This window comes from Balearica regulorum, chromosome 13 (assembly GCF_011004875.1).
Source record: "Balearica regulorum gibbericeps isolate bBalReg1 chromosome 13, bBalReg1.pri, whole genome shotgun sequence".
Lineage (NCBI taxonomy): Eukaryota > Metazoa > Chordata > Aves > Gruiformes > Gruidae > Balearica > Balearica regulorum.
This window is the reverse complement of record NC_046196.1, coordinates 11,475,884-11,499,799: the sequence shown is the minus strand read 5'-3', so window position 1 is coordinate 11,499,799 and position 23,916 is coordinate 11,475,884. Positions and strand designations below refer to the sequence as shown.

Here is a 23,916-nt window from a genome sequence, read left to right as displayed (position 1 = left end):
CTCAGAATAAAGATAATTATATAAGCCATATACAGCTTCTGAGTTTGCTCTCTACAATTACCAAACTATTACCTCTCTTTGAATCTTCTTTGAATAAAAAGAAGGAATAAACAAACAAAAAGGCAAACAAATAATATCTTACCAACCTGATGAAATCCTAGTGGCTTCTCATACTCTCAAAAGTAAAATGCTATCCTTTTGCTTCCCATTTCCCACTCTCCTTTCCTAAAACCCCTGATTAACATGAAGAATCTGGTTTTGTTTTTGCAACTTCGTGATTTACTCTACATCAAACTTTTCCAATAACAGTGAGTTCACATAAAATTTGTCTGTGTAAATTCTTTGATGGCTAAAGATCATGTCTGTATTTTCTTGTACTTGCTATTAGGTTTAGTAGCTTTGTCAGCATTCCTCTTCCCTAATCCCTTCGGACTTCTGTATCTTTCAACGAAGTCTCCTCGTAATCCTGCACTCTGACTTAGAGCAGCATTTGCTTTCTCTAATCACTCTGAAAATCAAGACCTTTGAATGCGATTATGGATACTGGTTTTTATGTTGCCTAGACTTCTATGACAAAGGATCAGAACTACACACCAAATCCCCACTAAATCTTTGTGGGCTGCTGAGGCATTTTCCTGCAATATACCATTCCCATTTGTATTTACTTATACTGAAATCTGGGGTATGCTGCTTGGTTGTTCTCATTGCAGTGGTCCTCACCACTGTGCTGCAAGAAACAACCCAGTGTTCACAGGCTGTTTATGGCACGCAAACTTTTTTTGCAGACTACAGGTGCGCATACCAAACCCTTGGGTAGGAGTAAGTATCATGGCAACGGCCAGACTCGCTGGCATTTTCCTTCTCACCTCTGCAGATACGGATGTTTAAGAGTTTAACAGTCCTCTGTCAGTCTCTTGCATGTAGATCAGGAGGGATAAATGGGGAAAAATGGGTCTTGCCAAGAAAAATTTGGCAAAGTTCACGTGTCTTCTCTCCCTGAAACTGTGACCGTAGGACTGGGACTGCCAGAGCCTTCAGAAGCTGCTAATAATCTCACCGGGCACTGTCACTCCAGCCACCTTTTGAGAGATGTGTTTCATACCTGTAACGACAACTCCCAAAGCTGCTAAAGCTTTTAAGACACTGTGCTCCATCAGGGCTTATTTAAAGTAATTTTAAATATTATAGAGAGATAAATGTGTGTGTGCGTACACCCCCATAAACTGAAATACATGCAAATAATATTTTAAACATACGTATAAGCTGGCTAGAGTACCTGAACTTCATTCTTCTTTCACCCACGCAGCCTGTTTCATTATATCACACCTTTCAGAATTTCCATGATAAGTATTTCTAATAACATCACCAGCGATGAAAACCCATTTTGGAGGCTAACTAGTGCTATTTAAAAATAACAATATTCCTTTTGGTCTCTTTCCACCCAGCTGGTATAAACCCTCATTAACAAAGGTTTTGACAGCCCACGTATCTGCGGAAAGCCCTCCTGAATCTTTCTGCACTTTGCAATATTGAACAGAAAAAGCTCTGTGCCAAGTACCCAGATCTTGAAAACACTCCTGATAACTTCATTTCTTTCAGAATTTAACCATTCAAAAATCACTGTCTTTCAGATCTTAGGAGGTCTTAAATTCTCCCTGTAATAACAGGTTGTCATTACTTTATGCTTTTAGAAAGACAAAATGTTGAGTGGGAATAAACAAAGGATCAGGCTGATAACAAGCAAAATTCCGAGCTCAGATATTTTTAATTTCCATGCTAATCTCAATTTTTTTCAGCTTCTCTACTTCATAAATTTTTTATTTTTTTTTAACCAAACTCCTTTCACCATTATTTTCTGAACTATCCTCTCTCAGGTTCATTACTGCATATTATAATCTGTCCACAACACTTCTATGAAACAAATATCCCAAATAGTGGGACAGATACTATGAGACACCTTTCCTTGTTTTACTACATTGGATGTGGCTGAAGAGAGAGTAAAAAAGATGGAAAAGATACAAGTGAAGAGGGAAGGGAGGAGGAGGAAATAAGGATGCTTGCAGACTTGCTCTCTGGTGCAATTTAAATAGCAAAAAGGGAAAGATAAGTAAAAAATAAAATTAAAAAGAATAAATACCAGTTATTAGGCTGGTTCTTCTGAAATAGCATGCCTCCATAGGCATTTCAGAAATGGCTGCAAGCCAAGTATTTTTAAGCAATTTCAAAGAAACAAGACATGAAAACAGAGATGTTAAAAATGAAGCTGGAAATTCAAACTGATGTCTAATGCCATTATAAGTCTGGAAAGCAAGAGAAGCTATAGTTTCAGCCATGACTCTCTGCTGATACGTGTACGGGAGCCTCACCAGAGCTCTGCTCTCTGCTTCGAACTCCACGTCAGTAGCTGGAAACAGTCATGGTTGGTACTGAATTCCCATGTTACCTTTTCTATCCATCCCATTCAAAAAAAGAGCAGCATGTAGCACGCATGTAAAAAGCCGTAGTTTCAATTCTGAGCAACATATATTCAGTCCAGTGTGCAATACTATTTAACATGTATTTTTAGAGTAGTATCTTGCAAGACAACAGTTTGAACTATTTGTTCAAGGAAATGTCATTCCTATCAACAGTCCTATTGTTTGGACAGTCACATCAGACCACTCTTTCACAGCAAGAGGCAGCACGAGAGTTTCAAGGCCAACATTTCTTGCTGAGTCTTTTGCATAAGATCAAGTCTATATTGGGAAAAAATACAGCTTCCCCCCCCCCCAATTCTTAACGGCTTGCTTTTTTTTTTATTATTCCTTAAAAATGTTCCTCAGCACAGATTGAAAGCTTATGTTGTTCACGCTCAGACCAGCGTTACTCTGCAGGGTTTATATCTCAGAGAGGCATACTTCTGGAGAGTTTAACAGATACTTCCTTATAACAATACAAATCAGCAAGACTGGTGGCTATAAAAAGTATTCTTGTTCGCGGTATGCTGTGTGAACATTACTTTTATCAAAACCACGTGCCAACTCACCCTACAAATAAACTGCAACCTCATAAAATTGTCAAAATTGTATCCCTTAGGAACAACAAGAGTTTGATTCACACGCACCTTCTGCATTGCAAAATATTTCATATTTTGTTTCTCCTATGTAAAGTGTAATAGGCTACATAATTTGATTTATACTTCGGGGATCCAGTACATTTATTAACTATGTAAAAGACAGTGCATCAAATATTTCACAGTTTATGTTCCAAGTTTCAAATATTCCTGATACTGAAATAATGAATGGGTGCAGGCAAGAAAGCATTGGGGGAAAAAACCAAAACCCCAACAACAAAAAATAATTGTCTGCTGACTATTGCCAGCCTAAATCATTATAGAGTAAAGCAGGTGCCAGACTGGGGAAAGATTAAGAGCTGAGACACCCCCCCCCCCCCAAAAAAAAAAATTAGCTTCCTGATGAAGTAGTAACTTTCTGGTATGGGGCAGGGAAACATTTTCATTCATTCCTATACCATCATTTACATTGAAATTAATATTCCTACCTGAACTTAAAAAATCATTTTATTATGAATAAAACATAAAATTGATTTATTCAAAATACAAAGAGGAAATAATGCTAGATACATAGTTACAATGAACGAAAATCTTACCTCAGTTCACAAATTACTAGTTTTGGAAATGAACATCATATATGCAAGTTAGTAGCCACGTTTCAAAAAAACCCCCCACAAATCTTTGTTACAAGTCACATCAGAAGAGTCTGCCACCTGCACTGAAAACCCCTGAAATTATGTGCATGTTAACATATGAACACTGACATTGAGAGCACTCTGTGCACACGACGAGTTAAACCTGTAATTTGGAACAATTCTTTCCTTTTTTCAGATGATGAAACACAAGTTTTCTGGATTTTAATAGTAAATAAATTGTTCTGAGTAGTGGAAACAACTGCTATAATACACATATTAAAACTTTAAGATCTTAAAGATCAGCTGTTCAATACATCCCAGTTTTACTAATGTACCAAAAAAAGCCTGTGCATGTGAACAGTAAACCCCCAGATCCCCAAACAATAGTATTGCCCCCCTGGCTATAAAAATGACAAACTACATCCACAGTTGCAGTACACCCAACCTCTGTAACAGATTATATTTAAAATTGAGCAATGCACCGAGGCAGCTATTAGTCTTTCAACTCAAGTGTCAACTTCAAACAAATTAACAACCGAGCAGTCTCAACCAAATGGTGTCTTGACAATTACAAACTGCATTTCTAAATCCAAATTTCAGCACAATATTCCTGAGTAAGTTTTCTGAACTGCAGCGATTTACTTGAGTAAAAAAATACTGCCGCATGTGGTTCCGAAATATTCTGCAAGCTATCACATCCACTTCACCATCCAATTCTTTAATGAAAGACACATACTGGAGATGAAAGAAAAGGAGATCAGAGCAGGAATTTCATGTACAAGAGCTGAAAGTTACATCACACATGCAACCCTTGTCAAATTCCTCCAACTACACCCATCTACACACAATCTATAGTGAAGATGAAACTGAATATTCTCCAAGAACCAGCGTGAGGTGAACCGTAGCTCAGCTTGAATCTACAAAGGAATTGGCCAATAGTTGAGATTTTTGCACACTATCATCCGTTTTCAGCACACACTCTTGGAATTAGAGAAGACAAGTAAGTAGACAGTAACAACTAATTGTATGGCCCTTTCCTTTCCCTTAGAGGTTTATTTTTTTTCTCTTCAAAGCTTTATAGATTGATTGTAAAGCCAGGCTGTAAATCAAAAGAAAGCCACTACTCATTACCTAGTTGGAATTTCCTGGGCTCTCACTGTGAAGCTATTTCTCTGCTGTTTGATCTCAAGGCCACCGGCAACGTCTACCAAGCGCATTACCTATCATGGCAGCTGATTTTTTCCCAGATCTCTTTTCAGCAGCTTGATGAATTTCCACCTGCTTCCAGTTCTAAAGAGAACCACCAAGATAAATGATTCATGGATTCAAAATACTTGTTCAGGTTGAAAAAAAAAAAAGAAAAATATATGTAAAACCAGCTAGGAGTGACTCAGAGTTAAAGAAAATGGAGTGCATGGTCTACTGGTGTAGACCAACATGCCCAGCTGTGATTGCCTACGCTCCATCTGAAAAATAAAGGAAGTAATGCTTTTTTCCAGAAAATGAAGATTTAAAACTACTGTTGCCACTGTAAAAGTTAAGCAAGGAAAAATACATTAAAAAAAATATGCTTCCTGCTCATCCCTATCAGCTTCTAAATTTCTTCCTGATGTATGAAAGATGGCATGGAAAGTTTCATTTTCTGGTGGTTTTTTATCTTTGAAATACCAGGAGAGAACAAGCCGCCTCTTTCCAGTGTTGCTGGAGGGCACTGCTCAAACAATCCACTTCTCTTTTCCAGTCCTTCGCTCAGGTTCTTGCTACGTAAAAGAAATACTTTAAGCCAAGTTCCCATCGCTGCCAGCTTTGAGAAGTCCTGAGCCTGTTTCAGTACAACCAGCGCACATAGCTACGAACGGCAGTCGCCCACCAGCACCCCAGCCCAATGCTGCATGAGCACCAGCAGCTCTGGCAAGGGCTGGGCAGCAGCAGCCCTGGCTGGATGCAAGAGAAGGTACCTGTAGTTTGAACGTATCTCAGGGGTCTGGGGACTCGCACAGTGAGGGGCCACGGATGCTAGCAGAGGGCTAATTAGCAGGTGTGGAAGCAGTGAAAGAAGAAGAATGGCACTTGGTAATGATCTGGCATTTATTTGGAATGACAATGGTGACAGCTGTGATTTGCCATGATTTGTAGCTGTAAACTGGAAGCCTGGAGCCCCAAACCCCATTCAGGTGTTGAGGATCAATGTGAGGCCATCAACAGACCATCAAGATGAACCTGGGACAGAGCACTGCCTGGTATGGAAGAGCAGGACCCCCTACTTGAGCTGGTCCCACTAGCACCCTACACGCTCCCTGCTCAGCCCCAAGCTAGCAACCTGGCACAGTACAAACCTGTAACACGCAACCTTTGTCTCATGCATTCAAAAGTAAAATACTTGATCAGTCTTGACCTACACATGCTTACACCCATTGATTTTTCCAAGCTATCTTTAAAGAATCAAAGCAGTTGCAGAGAGCACAACCCTATCGCTCCCTCTGCATCACCTCACTGAACAGGAGTGGAAAATGGAGCAAGATAAAATGTATAGAGTGGACATTGGAGGAATGAATACACCTGGCAAACAGCAAAGTAATTTAGCTTAAAATAACACACAGGGATCACTCCCACAGTTGTAGGCACAACCAGGGTGCCTGTAGAGAAGCAGTACATTTTGTGTAGAGGAAGTGGGATAACCCACAGAAGGTTATGGAGCTCCACGTAAGAACAAGCCATCTCACCTGAGCTCCATAACATGGTACACGATCTCAGGGCAGTGCCTTTCCCCATAATATTTTGGAATAAACTTTTAGATGTTTGTCATAATATTTTGGAATAAACTTTTGAACTGCTGAAAGGCCTCAAAATCTTTTAAAATTACTTCTTCATACTATTATGCATGCTAAGCATGACTGAACCAAAATCTAGCATACCTTTCCTCAAAAAAAAAACCAACCAAAAACCAACCCCACAAATTTCACTGGAAGTTCTACAGAACAGCTAATAGACATCACTCGTGTCTGCCCACACAAATGAATCTGCATCCTTTAGCTTGAACCCAACAGAAAAAAAATTTCCATTTTTTACTTGCAAGGTCCTCTCCATTTCTAAGGGGGAAAAAAAAAAAAAGTTCTTCACTTAACACTGCCTGAGACTATTTTCAGTGTCACCAATATTTTAAATTTAGAGATGTACCAAGCAATGTAATAAATACAAATCACCAACTAAAAAGTACAAATGAAAGTGACCCTTCCTGTCCTGGAGTTGGTATATTTAGGACCAATTTGTCTTTATGCCTCCGTGCAATATAATGGTGAGTGAAAGGTGCTTCTGGCCATCTCGGTCTTGAACTTCAAAGACAGGTGGCATAACATCCCTCTTCGCATCTCATGACTACTTTCACTTTGCAAAAGCCTTTGAACACATGATGCAAGTTCTATTCATTTCATCACAGTTTTATCACAGTTCATGAGCTCAAAACCAAAGATAATACATGAGAAGATAGAGAGGGCTGGGGGCAGAAAATCTGCTGGGGTTGGATCTGATATTTAAAGTAATAGACAAATATTATTTTAATTTCTGCTAGGAATAATGGACATGCTTTAATTGATAAGACTCAAACAAATGCACACCAGAATTAAGGAAGTGAAAATACATGTGTTGCATCTCTTCAAAAGGATGCACATTCCGCTGAAGGCAAACATTGGCTTGTGGGATCTTACCCCAGATGCTACCCACTGCCTTCTGCACACCGATGGCTAGAAGATGAACATATTCCTCTTGTTCACCAAAACATTTCACTCATGCATACTGAATATCAGACGGTAACATGTGTTCCTAAGCAACCCCATGCTCACTCCACATTCTCCCTCTCTGCCACCAGTAGACAAGAGGTTTTAATCATCAATTCACACTGCACCCAATGTGCAGGAATCCCATCATGGGAGGCTTGGGCGCAGCACTGCATTAAGCAGCATCAGGCAGCTTCAGCCCCTGTTTTGTCTTCACCGAGGCATGCAGACTGTAACTAAAAGACTGCATTGTTACTTTTGAGTTGTTTATAAAGACAAGTTTTGAAAAAAAAATCCTGGCTTAAACATAAAATGCTTGCAAATACAAGCTAAAAATTTGTATTCTTGCCAGCAGGTATGGAAACATTCTTTTAGAGGTACTGAGGGTTAAACTTTTTTCTGACATTTATAATATTCAGTGCTGGAAAAAAATCTCTGCAAAGAATAATTGCTCCCACAGGGACCAATCCATGGGTCACAGTTTTTTGCACCTGACGGCAACAGAGCCTTGAATGAGATTTTCTATAAAACCTAGACTTAAGCTTGCAGCATAATCACAATGTTTGCCCTAGCTCTAGAAGCTGAACTAAAGCACCACTTCTTCAGTGTAATTATTCCACACATGTTCCAAAAACCCATGGGGAAATTTTATTATTCAGAAGAATAAATAGGGTAAAAATAAATGGTTTTTAATTTTAGCCAATTTTTACACTCCTTATGAATTTTCATTTTTCTTACGCAAGTTTAAGTCCATGGGAGAGAGGATTTGCCTTGAAGAAATAATTAAACTTTCATCTTCAGTTATGCTTCTTAGCAAATACATAGCCACCCACATAGCACATAACACACAAGTGCTATTCAGTGACACAAAATGCCAACATAATCACCAACGCTTCATAATCTTCCTTTCAGTATCAAATTGAATATTTGAAGTTTGAACTTCTGTTCAACAACCCAGAGCAAGCAGAAGTGCAGTAAGGGCTTAGGTTAGGAGGAGGTTGGGGTCCCAATATAGAGCTTAATTTGCCCTCAATACTTTTTTGAATACTTGAACTATTCTTAGAGAATAATGCAGTAATTTGTCACATGGGATATGTAAACCTACTGCCTTAGTAGGCAGTAGGTAGTTAAAAGTAGTTAAAAGATTTTAACACTTGATTGTGATGACAATGTCTGAACCAGGTTTAGGCAGCTGCCGAAGTCAGAATTTTTTCGGGAAGGGAAGCTGAGGAAGCAGGACTCCATCCGGTTCAGGAAGACGCAGGCACATTTTACAACTAAGTCCACCCATAACACCTCCTCCAATTCCTGGAAACATTTCAACACTCCTTTCCTAATGCACGCATCAAATAAATGACTACACAGGTGCTCTGCAGGCAGGTCGCAAAATCTGCACGTCCCCGAGCTCATTTGCAAACACGCCGCACCCTGTTCACAAGGTCTCGCTGATCCATTCACCGGCCTCAACCATTCACACACCATCTCTGCAACTGCTGCTCCTTCTTCCCAGAGCTCAGGCTGTTTTCCACCACCTGAGCTGGCTGAAGAAAAGGGCAGAAAGACCAAACATCAACAGTGGAAATCAGAGGTTAATGGAGACTGATGGGCTGAAATGTAAGAACGGATTAATTTTCAATGCTTATTCTGCACTAGGACCCCAGAGAAGAACAGTTTAGCAATCTTTCTAAAGATGTCAAATCTAGCTCCAAGGGCCTATTGTAGGTGGTAAAATCACCACTGATCCCAAGTGCTAGAACCAATATGAAAATGAAACATGAAGTTATACAGAAAACTACCAGAAAGAAGTTACAACATCCATTCAGGAACTCTTTCAAGTAAGAGAGACCTCCTTGCCCCACCAGCCCCATTTAACCAACAAGCTCACCTGACCCAAACAAATTCTACACCTTAGGAAGGGCTCATGGACACAAACCTCTCTGATCTGCAACAACAAAAGAAACAGCGTTGGCCAGGACATTCCTCGGTTAAATGGTTTCTTGTCATACGATACTGACTTCCTTCTCACACAGAGGGACTTCTGATCAAAACCAAATGACTCCTCCCTCAACACAAACATGTCTGAAATCTCCCCAAATCAAAACCAAACGACTCTTCCCTCAACACAAACACCTCTGAAATCTCCCAAAATCTTGCACGATTGGGAAGCCTGAATGCTATTGCCATTTTCGACCCAAACAACACATTAGTCACAGACATGCTGTTGTTCTCCTCCTCCTTCAAACGCACAATGAAAGAAAAAAATATCCTGGAGAGTTGACCCAATCTAATGTATTACACTAAGTGTCAAACCTTACAGAGCAAATCTAGAGATTAGACAGGCAAAAGACTATTAATAAATCACACCTAACATCTTCACACAATCCTAACATTTACAACTTATAGGTACACCTTGCAACCAAACAAATTCACACAATTTTTACAAATTATCTGCTAACCAGAAAGAAGAATGCCTGCCCACTTCTGCCACTCAGTGCTGACCAAGAGGACATAGCAGGTTCATTTTGAAATAAGAAAGCAGCAGAAATCCAGTCCAATACTCCTGAAAGACATCACATTTTATGAGAGGACTATACCAAGTGAGAAGTGATGGCAACTAATGGATTAACTTGTGGAGCGTTCAGATATCACATATCTCATTGGTTCTTTTAAATATACAGGTTTCAGCAAATGAATCAGAAGACACAGAGTCAGTTGTCAGCAAAGCTCTTTGTATATCTCACTTCCCAAGACTGCCTCAAGGCTCAATTTGATCTACTCAGGAAGAGCTGCTGAAAGTAAAATCCAAGCAACCCAGAAATAATGTTGGGTTTTGAGGAGTTCTCAACAGGGGCAAATTCCTTTTAGCAGAAACATCACCTCTACTGTCTAATATCATTCAGGTTCCTCCTCAATCCTAAATTTCACTTAGAATTCATTTTCCATCACTTCTGCCAGGCAATCCAACTCTGTTCTGCCCTGGTGTAGGACTCAGGCTGAGTTACACATGCCAACTCCTGTGCTGCTCAGACAGCAGAAATGCAGCACAGTTAGGCACAAAGACTTCAGCACTAAGCAAACTCCAGTACTCTTGCATCCCTCACTACAGGCAACCACCTGCCACTTTGTTCTTTGCTGCTTTCATCGACTGCTCATACACATTTTTTCAATTATGTTTGTAATCTCAGACCATAAAAGCATAAAGTGACCTAAGCCTGCCATCTCTGAACAACACTTCAATCAAGAAGTGATCAAGACCAAGGTCAAAAAAATTACAACACTTGAGAGCAACACAACATTCTGCAAATGAGACCAAGCCAATCTGCATGGAGAACCAAACTAAAAAAGACTTTCACATATCATCCTGTAATTATAATCCTGACCTTGTGTTTTTCAATACTGCTGATAATGGGTACACTAAAAAAACTACCACCTGCCAAAACAGTACACAGTTCTGCATTTCTTGCCCTAGAGAGACGATGCAACAACAGAAACTCAAACAAAAATCAAACAAAAGAACCATCAGGATAGATGTCAGAAACACTGCTTAATAAGCTGGAAGGCAACACTTGTGCACTATGGTGATGAGGATGCTCTAAAAAACAATTTGGAAAAGAATGTATGCAGGGTGCATGCCAGCAGCAAGGAACAGCGTGCGACACCATGTTATTGATGGACAGTCTTGGTGTTCTACCCGTTTCCTTCAAGTTGGGCTTCTCGACTCTGAGCATGATCACACAGCAATTCTGGTCATCAAAAGATGAGGGCAAACACAAAATTCTGATCTCTCTGCTTTGACAGTAATTAGCAAGAATTACTGAACTAAAGCTCACAATGAAGATAAAGCTTCACATATGGTAGAATCTTTACTTTTGACTTGTCTGAACAAGCATGAACAAAATCCACAGCAAATAATAATCAGTTCAGCCTGCTGTCTTTTAAAACGAGTTCCATTTCACATATCTCCAATCTTAGCTTGTCATTAGTAATGCTAATTAGTTCACTATCTCAATGCCAGACTAGATTCAGTAAAAACTGAGATCATTGCTAATTTGAGAAGAAAGCTTGTTCTTTCCTTAATATAAGTAAGAGTAATACTCACTCTACGAAACACCCACAGAAATTAATATTGCTTGTAATTTTCAATCAGATTCAAAATTTAAGTAAAAATTGCAACTACTTTTTGATATCCAAAAAGATACTAAAAGGGTAATTACAAATTATCATAGCACTAACCAGATTAACAACCCTATAAGGACATGCAATGACACAGCATTTAAAGTGGGGTTATATCTTGCTATGCAAGCAAGCCCAGTTCTGTACGCACGAACATTGCATACATCCTTCCACAGCTCTCTTTCTGAAGGGAACCATTTTCTAAAACCAGCATGGTAATTTTTCTTTACTATCTGTGAGCTGATAGATGGTTTTATTTTAAAGTTTTCACACGGTCCGATTGCACAATTTTTTTTTTTAGAAGATAAAACCCAATTATGTGGAACTTCAATCACAAGTCACAAAAGAGACCTGTGCAATTAAACAGCACTCTTCTACACAAAGAACTAATTAAAGTGACATCCAGGAGGTGAACTAAGCTGTCCTCTACTGAAAGAGAGAACGTATGAGCTTGCCATGGGACCTCCTGCCAAGGGGAAATGCTGAGAGGTTACTGGGAATAGACTGGAACTGCTCTGCTCCCTCCCAGCAGTTAATGGAGTCCACCAACAACCACTATGACCACAAAGACCAGCAGTTCAGGCAAATCAGGTCTCAGGTGTTCCTGTGCCCCCATATTCCCCCTCCCCTGAAGGTTTCTGCCCCCTACATTTCTCCTCTCAGCTGGGGAGAGGGGCAACTGGAAATGGGTGCATGTTTCCCAGGGCTGGGGCAGCTGGAACAAAATCCATCAAAGTGGATTTACCACAGAGCAGCACTTCTAAAGCAGCTCAGGTGCTGAGCCAGGAGGTCTCCACATTCAGGAGGTAATCTTCACCCCCACTTCTGCTGAGTCGAGTGCGTGTACATAGGCATTTGTGCCTCTGTGTGGCACAGAAGAGGAACAATGCTCAGGGGTTTTCTAAACCAATTTTTAAATTCCCATTTATTTTAGGACTATTTACAACCTTAATTCATCTGGATTAGGAAATCAGCAGAGACAGTCTAATTTAAAGCATCAAAGGACCAGCTGTACCTGAGGGAAGATAGGCAGGAGGGGAAGGCTGCAGGAAGTGTCTCTCTGAATCCAGTTGCTCTTCCCTGCAAAGATATTCTATCTGATTTCCCTCTGGGCACTGGACACCTGAGATTCAGTGGCTCACTCAACCCAAGCAATTAGCAGCTACCCAACATGTGCTGTCAGAGCTCACTGAGCTGCCTACCTGGCCCTGGTCCACTGTAGGTCATTTTGTACAACTGTTTTTAGGCAGTTCTGAGTGACCCCAAGCTGCTGTCTCCCACCAGGTGCTTCCCTGGCACGGGTATGAATCCACCGGTTCAGCTAGTCGCTTCCCCGCTGGCCCCAGCACGATCCCTGTTGAACAGAAGTTCCTGGGCCGCTGTGCAGTGTGGACATTTTGCTAAAACCAGAAATGGCTTCTGATTAATTTCTTCCTTTGACCCTTCTATTAGAGCTAGATATAAAGGCAGATAAATAACATCGGGTACAGGATTGTCTCAGAGCCAAAACAACACCCAGACAGTGGGCAGACACCAGTCCTACCAAACAGGCATGCAGAAACAAAGGAAAAACAAATGGATTTTTATTTATTTTTAAATGTGGTGAAAGGCCACCTTCCTCCTCTCTTTCAGATGTTTTTCATGTATTTTAAAGTTTTAAATCCAGCCTTTTGATAGTAGTAACCTACATTTAAAAACCCATCACCTCTAATTGCAAGGTAGCTTTGACAAACCAGGCAGTCAAGCCATTTTCAGGCTACACAATGCTAACCAACTGTTTAAAAAAAATTAAAGGAAAAGAAAATCACATTTCAGTAACTGAGCAGACTGACATGCTGCTTGAGATTAATGGAATCCTGGTCTCTTGTTTAATAAAAATAAATCCTATACACAAATACCAGTGAGGGTCATGGCACAATTCTAACCCATTCCCATGTCAAAAAGCAAATGTAAAGAATTCACCCGTGTATTTTTGTCAGCTGCAATGGGCATTCTTGTTTACTATCCACACACACTTATGTGAACAACTTACAAAGACTATGCTTGAGCTGAAATTCTAAATACAAAAACTGGATCATGAAAAAAATAGAAATATTTTTAAAGATGATTTGCTGCAGAAGTCAGTGACTTTTTCTCAAGAACATTCAAAGAGCAAAATCTATCAGGAGATGGTAAGTGGCAAATCCTGATTAGCTAAAATAATCAGCATTTCACTAAAAGGAAATACGCAAAGGAAAATAAAATTATTCTGGCTATTTTCTCTTTTCTAGTGAAATAACATGTATGTTTTATTTTCAGTTTGTTCCACTGGAGCAGAGGAAAGACAGATAAATGAAAGATGAGAGCCATAATCCATGAGAGCACTCTCAGACTTCCACAGATAGTGAAATTTAACATTGACAGATATGACAGCAACTCATCTCAGTCTAAGCTCTGCTTTGGAATCAGGGACAGCACTAAAATGAATAGGGATAAAGAACTCGTATCAGCCTTAGCTGGTAAGAGAGGCAAGGTGTAAAAATAGTCTGCAAACATTGTAAACCAAGAAGGAAAAACCTCTCTAGCCACCTTCTTGCCATTTTCTTCTTTAAATTGTTGCTGTTACAGCAGAGTGGAGTTTAAGTTTAGTATTAACTACTACAAAATCCTCACAATTATTTGTATGGTTGTATAGCCCTAAAAGATCCACTGCACTATATACAGAGGGGGCAACAAGCTCTTGTCCTGGGTGGCACATGCTCTGAATAAACGCCAACTCCCCCCTCTACAGCCACATCTGGAGAACCAGCATCACACCCAGGCACCAGCTCACTGGTGGCAACCAGCTGCTGTGAGATCCGGGAACATATAGAGATGGAACATATATTGCCCTCCATCACTTGCACCAACCTCAGCACCAACGCATTTAAAGTCATAAGAAGGAAACACAGGCAACCCTTACAAAGAGGAAAGCAGACACGCAGAGATGAAATAGCTTCCCCTAGCAAGCTGATAATAAAACCAACAGTGCCTGAGCAGTGCCCGAGAGCTACAGGATCCCACATCCTCTGAGCAGGTATGGTCAGATTCTTCTTACTTTGCTGCTCTTACTGACGGAAACAACATACAAAGTGCTGCTACCCACCTGTGACACCGCACAGCGCACTGCCTGCCCTTTACACTAGGTAATTGCTCCTTTGTTTTAAAAGAGCCCACTCTACAGGATCAGGATCCACGTTTTTGGATTCTAGGTACTGGAATCACAGTTATTTGCATGGTAACACTCAGGTGCTCCTGTGCTCAGCAGCTGCAGGGGGTTCAGAGTCAAATCTAGGCAGATCTTGGCCAAGGGAATGAGCACGTAGGCTTGGTGTTACCCAGCACCATCAAGGCAATGATGACTACATTGTCATTTAATGAATTCAGGACCATGCACGTGCTCCTATCACAGGACAATTAAAAAACAGGATAAAACGCCACAAAAACGGGCAATGCAGACAATAGCTACATGTCCAATACTCTTTACGTAGAAAGCTGCTCTTCTGTTGCTACAGAATACACTTTCATATCATTCCCAGTCAAATCAACAATTCCAAGTAGCCATCCCAATCTTAAAATTGTTCTCTTCAATAAAAAAAGGGAAGAAATGAGAAAATGCACAGAAGATTCAGAACTTCATTTGGTAAATACTAAGCAGATGAATAGGCAACTCTCTAGAAATTGATAAACACTGATCTAGAGAAGATCTCTCCAGCGCTTTAGAGCTTCCTGAAACAGATGATTGTAGGTCCTAATTAGTACTTTCAGTGTGTATGTATATATCTATATATACACACAAAATGATTTTGTTTATATATATATACACACTTAAAACAGCTTAACTGAAATCACAGTTTTCACTTCTAGAGCTGAAGAGATTTCTTTTATCATTTTGCTGTATTTTAACAATATATTCACTGCAGAGCAGTTTCATAATTAAAAGCATTTAATTAAAGAAGATTAATTAAACATGAGATAAGCACACATACTAAACAAACTACTTCAGAGAAAATCCAAAATCTGACCTACCAAAATGACTTTATATGCAATTACACATGCTGTGAATTACTGTTTGTAGATAATTGCCTTGGCTGTCTCCTTAAAGTCAACCGACCACATATTACAGTTAAATAACATCAAACCAAAAAAAGAAGTCAGGGCTGATTGGACTTGCAGTTAAATGCGTTCATCTTTTAAATATCTCAGCATTAATGCATTACTGGTTCAAAATAATTTACCAGTGGACCTTAATCAAAGAATACTTCCAGCATATTTCTGAAGCTAGTTTTCAACCCTCAAAATAAAACATACAAAATAAAACATATCTAGAGATTTCTCCATAATTTACTTAATTTCATTCAAATTACTTCTCAGAGAATAATCCCAATCCTAGAAATATAACTAGCTTTATATATTGTTGACTCTTAGATACATTTCTGAGAGTATTTTAACATGTTCTTGCTGTATGATACAGTAGAAGTAAAATGACTCATTTTTTATACAAAGGCTGCTTAACCGAATGAACAAAGAAAAGGCAGCGCTTAGGTCCTACATGTAGTAATGGAAAATTTTAATTGCCTTTGGGATCTCTGGCATTATTCTTCCTAGCAGACAGGGTCAGACCAGCTTTATACCCAAAACCACACATGCTATACTCCACGATGTCAAAGAATGAAGTAAAGCAATATGAAAGGGGGTTTATTTGCTACATTTCAAGAGATACCTATATTCATTTCAAAAATTCACAATTTCACAATCATCAGCGGGAACTACAAATGCACCTGAGGAAGAGGGCCACACAATTCAGAAAGCTTTCACAAAGGGGGTGAAACACCAGAAAATGAAAAACTTCATTAACTTTTAATTGATCTGTTAAATACAAGTGTGAATACTTTTGATAAATCTATAAAGACTAAGAATTTTGGTTCTCTGCACCATCTGATTTCAGATGTACCAAAGCTGCTGAATGCAAGCTATCTAACCTTTTGACCAAAAAAAAAAAAAATTAAAAAACCTCTACTATTTCAAAGAAAATCAGCTATTTTTGAAAATTCCCTTCTTAGACTACATTAATGGGTTTATCTGCATACAGAGTAGAGATTTTCTACACTTGTCTAGCTTCATTTATAAACATTTCAACTACAAATTTCTTGTGGTAGAAAGAAAGGTGTGGAAGTGATGGGTTTACATTTTTAGGAACCTTTTCCTCTAAGCAATATGGAAACAGAAAATGGAGCAGGGGTGAATTCCACCAGCAACAGAAACTGAAGTTCTAATTATAGTCTCCAAGGCAGACGCTACAAAGGTAGTCTGCCAAGACCTCTTTCGTTACTGAAATAACCCCAAACTCTTTCAAGAAGTGTAATCTATCAAGACATATGGAAGAACAGAAGGCAATTCTAAATAGGTTTAATAGACAGTTGCCTAATTTGTTGTTGTTTTTTTTTTTAATTTGAAAGACACAAATAATCTTTTCAAAAGGTTGATGTGTATGGAAGAAGCTAGCCAGAGAAGAATGAAAGTCCTGGAGTGAAAATGCAATGTACCTCACAGACTTACAGAAGACTGTATATATATATGTACTTGTTCCATGACATTTAAACCAAACTGCTGGGATCATGACATTTAAAATCACTTGAGAACAAACTTGGAAATTTGGATTGGAAATTGGATTACTATTGACTTCCAGAGCCAAAATTTCACTATCAGCATACATAGACACAAGGTTCATTAATGAAGGTAATAGGGGAATGTATACACCACGGGTTTTTTCCCTGTTACCTGGTGGTATATGTAACTGCAATTTGAAGCACAGTCAAATTATAAGCATAAGCCTATAGAGTCTGTAGAAATTTAAACTGCTTAAATGCAACATTAGTTTTTCCATATTGCGTATGTTCCAAGGGCATTATTTGGTTTTTGAGCTACCTTGAAATATGACAAATATTGAGGTCACTTTGTTTTCCCCTCACCGGGCGCTGAACTAGCCTGCTTACCAATGTTTGAAAAATTACCATCACGAACCAACAGTAACGGAGATATGACTGCTATTTTATATTTCTTCATTATGAAAATTCTTTGACAATTGAAAATGCTGTATGTGAGCTAAAAATAAATGGACTTGGTGATCAAAACTGTGCTTTATAAGATAGGCTGATAATGATCTAATGTAAATATTGATTTAAAAGAGGAGGAAATGTTTTCCTTGTATCTAGACACATCACTACTGTATCAGTTAGGAGCAGCCAATCATTCCTATATATGCCTCTACAGCATGTTTTCTTCAACATAACAGATACATGCTGTATTCTTATTGACTTCTGAACAGCTGAAGTAACATCCGTTACATTTGTGAGATGAGCTCCTTGTACAGGCTAAGTACAGGTAATGCCAACTTGTAATTGCAGGCAAAATGTAATTGAGCACAGCCTTTTATAATGTTCTTAAACACTCATACATGCAGTCTTCTAAGCATAACAAGCATAAAGGGCAATGTTTATCCATAAACACCACTTTATTGGATGGCTTCAAACAATAACAACAGCTAGTTTGCAAAGCTTCTGTAAATTACTAAAACTCCAGGAAGAGAATTATGCTACACTAAACCATCACCAAAAAATAATCAACCATCACCAAATACACCTTTGAAACTGATGAAGTACCACCTCAAAATAATAAAGTAATGCTTACAACAGTTTTCAAGCAGCAATGAGCTCTCAGTCTCAACTGAATCAATACTACTGCTTTGCCTCAGCTATTGTTTCTACCCCTATTACACAGAGACTTTCTCCTTTTTATTACAATTATTGAAAGAATTCTTACCTCTCCATCTCGTATTCTTTCATTCCTGCTTTTACTGCCTTCATTACCTGTAAGATACACATTAACATGGGACATTCATAGCAGGAGGGAACCTTGTATTTATAAATTTACGACTTACAGGTTTCTCTGGAGATACTCAGTCATATTACAAAAACGTCATCTGTACTTAATTTCAATTTACATTAGTAGATGCATTTTAAAACTACATTAGAAATCAAACTCATTTTAATCTTTATAAATGCCTGCAGTCTCCAGCAATAAAGCAAGTTTAATTGCCAAACTGCTATATCCTAATGAAGTGCAGCTCATCAAAATACCAATGCTTAATTCTGAAAGCTCTGGTGAACTTGGCAGCAAGTCCTTTTGCTTTATTTTTATGAAACACCAGCAAAACAAAACTGTGAACTAGAATATACTACATGGGACATTCTCATTTATACTTTGCAATCCAAATCAACAGAAAACTACTAGTGTTAACACTGTTTTGCAATGCATAAGTCTGATTTTTGTTCTCAGATTTGCTGAGATTTGCACCAGTTTTATTCCTTTGCCTGTTTCTGTATGTGATAAGATTATTCAAGGATGATGAAGGACCGAGGAGAATGAATGCAAATGACTATCCCTAGACTTTGCAATTTTACAATATTCACTTTAAAATATTTTTACACTTCACAGTTCAGAAATCTGAGGAGCAAGAGCAAAGACAACAGTCGTGTCAGTAACCTCATCAGCTACTTTTACCTAAGCTCCCTCTGGTCATTGCTCAGAACTCATGGCACCTCTGCATCACTATAGGGAGTGCAGGATTGAAACCCAAGTTAATTGTGTCATCAATACCAGTAGAGCAATATGACTTCACTGGTACAGTGCTAGGTCCAATCTGAGCAGCCTTGCTGACAGCCTGGATCTGTGTTTGCCACACTGCTATGTCAGCAGAACAGCATCATGAAGCACTGTGCTGGGGGACGTACTCAACTCTCAGGAGCAACTTCAGGAATCCTTGCACTATCCTCCACTGTGCATGGAAACATTCCTTCAGTTTGTAAGGCTCTGGACAGAGTAACCTGCTAGTTAAACATTTCAGAGCTGCACATGCTGACATAGGCCAGAAAAATATTCTTCTTGATCTCTTCTTTCTCCATCACTACACAGGTATTTGTGCATACAGAACTGCAAGCAGGTCACTTTCTGCTGAGGCTCCAGCTCTTATCCAAAACCACACTTCATTTCTCACACATCACAAATGCACCAGTGAGTTCAAGGACAATGCAAGGTATATTACTGGGCTGTAATAGAAGGGATATTATCCTCTTATTCCTACCCAGCCTTTCCATTATTTTATTACTACGCAATTCAGGGTTGCTGGGAACATTTTCTGAGTACCACTGCTACACTAAGAGCAAAAATTATTAACAGTAAAGGAACCATTACCTCTTTATGAGCTTCACTGGAGATTTTATTGGTGTAGCGCAGAACTTCCAACTCCATGTCTGTCTTAATCACACGACTTAAAGAAAAGTAGAACAGATATCAGGTTAGGTTGCAACTTCACAGCTTAAGAATACGAAATAAAAAACCCCTGAAAATAATATGCATCACCTATGGTAAAATTAGATCAAGTACACCTCAAGAGCGAAGAGCTATTACAGTATTCATGACAGCAAAGTTTTGTTGGCATTGATTCACCATTAGCAAAACAATCTCACAAAGGAAAGTCACAAGCATTTCAAACATCAGCCTGCATTATTTTAATACTAATAAACAAGTGGTCCAACCAACATTTTTTCAACTCATTCTACAATACATTAGGAACAAAAGCAACGTATTTCTGCATTTGTCATGGCTCAAATACTACTTCAAACGGAACATTTCTACAAGCATACTTGATTTACTTTTTAAACACAATTTGAAACTAGTTTACATCATGCAATTCCCAGAGATCCAGAATTTCTTTTCAGCACAATCCCAACCCCCACCTATTTGCAATAGCTCAAAAGGCAGGGGGCAGGCAGGATGACACACGGGGATGGACACGATGACAACAGGGACATGACGCAGAAGAAATGCTATTGCTGTTTGGTATTACAAAAACCCAAAACATGAAAGTCAGAAACCACAGCAGCAGTAATTACAGCTACAATGACCATTCTCTTTCACGTATCTCTGGAGGGAAAAAAGCAAACAAACCAAATCAAAATCAACACCCTCCCATCCTGTTCTTCATGCCTTATGAGATACTGAATTTGTGTCTATTTATGAGCCTTGATATTCTGTTCTGAACTCATCTCAAAGATTTACCATTAAACTCTTACCTACTTACGCTGCTTTCTATCATGTACTTCAAATAAAAGCAGCTATTTAGTGTGCCATGAACAGAGAAGCAGAGACAGTTTCCTACCTTCTATTGAAAATCACCTACTCTTTCCACTGCTACACACACTGATTTCCTAGTATTTCTCATGCTCATCTAAAAGGCAGTCGTGAAGTACATACTTACTGTTTACAAAGAACAAAACTACATCTATTGAATTGCATGAAAATATTTAAATTGTATTTTCTGGCTCCACTCCAGAGCTTGCAGCAGTTACAAAGCACCAAAACTGTTATATTTTGAAACTGCCACAAAGACACCCCTTTTTTATTATAGCATGTTCCTACTCACACTGCTGTAGAAAACAATTTACTGTGTTTCTGCTCCTGTAGTTTGTTTTAATGACTCCAGAAACAGGTTTCTCAGCCATCAGTGGCTCTGATGTGTGGTAAGAGCATTTCCCACAGACAGTGATTGCATCACTATGTGGCATAGCCACTCCCCTTCGAACACAACTTTTCTGGCGAGATTAAAGGTACCTTTGAAAAAATGCTGATATCAATCAAAATGCTCTTACAAACAGAAACACAGTAGAAGGGAACGGATTGACATTCTCAGTCAACTGGAATATGACACAAAATAATCATTATGCACATTGAGAATGAGAAGTGCAAGGTTTCAAAATGCACACTGAGTTGAAAAAATTACACTGGGATGGTATAATCTGCTCACCATGGGTGAGGAAACAAGCTTCTGCTTCTGCCTTTCAGCCAAGACATAAAGAACAGTAGTAGCTCAAATATATTCATGTTAGAATGAGGTAGCAAAGGCTTACAGATGTTTTTTTTTAATCCTGTTCTTCAGAAGACTGCATGTGCTAGCAGGATAATTTAATACTTGTTTGATGTGCCTTTATATTACTTTCAATATACAGTACATACCCCTGATCTGCAAGTGCCCAAGATACAGGTTGTTTCATAATTCAGTTGTCTAATCTCTTTATTGGGATCTGCTAGTAATACAAGTTAGTAACTGCTCAACGTCAAGTGCAAACATTATTAGAACCTATTTTACTTGACTAGGCCATAGGCTTTCAGGGTCAAGGTATTTATTTTAGATCATAATTTCTGAGGTATCTTTTTGCATATATGAATCCATGCTCAGCCTCAGACAGATTTTTTATGCAATGCATTACCTTCATTTACCACAAGGTCAAGCACTGAAACATTTTACAGAAAATGTTTAGTCCTTCTGAGACCATTAAAACCCACTACCCAACCATTAGCAGGGAAGAGAGGGAAGATGTACAATTGTGCAGGCAACACGATCAACTTCATCCTCCACTAGATACCGAAAAGAAAAAGTCACTGGGCTCCTAGGTTGTCTGCAGTGGTACTGCTGATGCAGTTCCCAAGGGCATGTATTTCCCCCAACTGCTTACTGCTCTGATGGCATAAAAAGCAACACTCTCCCAAGCCAGGGTTGAAGTGTTGCTAGTCAAGCACTGTGGTTAGCACTGTATGGCAATCTTGTGGGTGATGAGTGGTCCACAGTTCTCATTATGTTTTCCCGTCCACTTCCAAGATAAGGCTTGGAAGAAAGTCCCACCTTCGTTCAGGAATGTGAACTTCAACACTCTATTAAAAACAGCTCTTGGACCAGTTACACATTCTGCATACATTCATTAACATATTAATGGGAACAAATAATTTCCAGGCTCCAGCTAATGCAATTGCAAAAACGTACAGATTCAGCATGTAACGCAGTTCTCAGATTAATAAGCAAGCCACTCAATGCAATCAAATTAAAATAGAAGCACAAGTCTCCTACTGTCAGGAAATGTATAACTTTTAACTTCCTCCCCCATTTTACCAGTGTAAAAACATTTCTTATTCCTCACTCTCCTCTTGTACATACAGTTTGTGCTTTTACTTGCACTTGCCATATGAGCAGGTGGTCTTTTTATGCATGTCAGTCATCCAACAGAAGAGAGAAGCTTTAATACAAACAAGTATCATTTCAGTCCTGAAATTAAGTTTGGGGATTTTAAATGGCTGGATACCAAATTTAATGCACAATCTATTTTCCATGAATCAAGTGGTTAAGAGCATACAGAATTCAAGGCAGTTATGAGGCTGAAACTCACGTAACCCGACTACGTTCTCCTAAACCAGTGCTTTCCTCAAAGACAGACAAATGTTTGCTTTTCTGTGCATTCACCATTCCTGATCAGACCACCAGAAGTATTCCCAATTATCAGCTCAGTGTTTATCAACTGTCTTGTTTTGTTGTTTTTAGTACATGTGTGCAACCTTAATGGCTGCTTTCTCTGACATGCATGGAAAATGTCTGGCTACATCCACTCCTCCTTGTTCTTCTGGAAACGTTACATTTACATACCACCTAGTAAGTATAGATGCTGCCCACATAGACAAACTCCGCAGTCCTACCTTGTCTTCACCCTTTTTCACCTCTGCTGTCACCTTTCCACATTTTATTTATAGGAATTTCTCTACCATAGTTGATATATTTAGGGTCTTCTGCAAGCATTCGCACAAAAACTTACTAACTGAATTAGCATTAAAGCCAGTAAACATAGTAATGCACATATGCAAAGGAGAAGCATTACAATATAATTCTGAAAGACAGTTGCGTGAACACCAAACACGGGAGTTCATCTTGAAACAGTTCAAAAAGATGTTAAGAGGTTTACAACATAAAAAAAAATCCTCTGGAAACACAAAAAGTGTATGCCCAGCTTTAAGACGTTAACATACAGATCACTTTCCCCGAAGAAACAATTATAGCTTTCCATCAAAGAAATGCAACATACACAATATCTGAAATCTTCCACACATAACTATCAAATTCCATTTTCATTGAGGTTACAGGAAAATATACAGGCACAAAATGAGCCGTACATTGCTAAATGTTTATCTTCTAGCACCACCACAATTATGGTAGACAGACATTGGTATACTAAAGTAATAAAAGGCCATTTTGCTCAGTGCAAGTCTAGAAAAATTTGCTTCTGATTACTAGGGAGATAATTTCAACAAGTTTGGAGTTGGTCTTCTGTTAGATAACATTTTCTTTTCAAAATAGTGAAATCAATACTTGGCGTATACATTC

At 38.9% G+C, this 23,916-nt stretch overlaps 1 protein-coding gene across 1 annotated transcript in view; it reads right to left on the bottom strand.

Moving 5' to 3' along the window:
- Positions 1-23,916, bottom strand: part of PEPD (peptidase D) — a 141,191-nt gene that overhangs the window by 81,075 nt on the left and 36,200 nt on the right. The window contains exons 8-9 of the mRNA XM_075766017.1: positions 19,905-19,980; positions 18,474-18,520 (exon numbers count right to left, since the gene is read on the bottom strand). Of these exons, the coding sequence (XP_075622132.1) occupies positions 18,474-18,520; positions 19,905-19,980 (123 nt within the window). The remainder of the gene's footprint in view (positions 1-18,473; positions 18,521-19,904; positions 19,981-23,916) is intronic.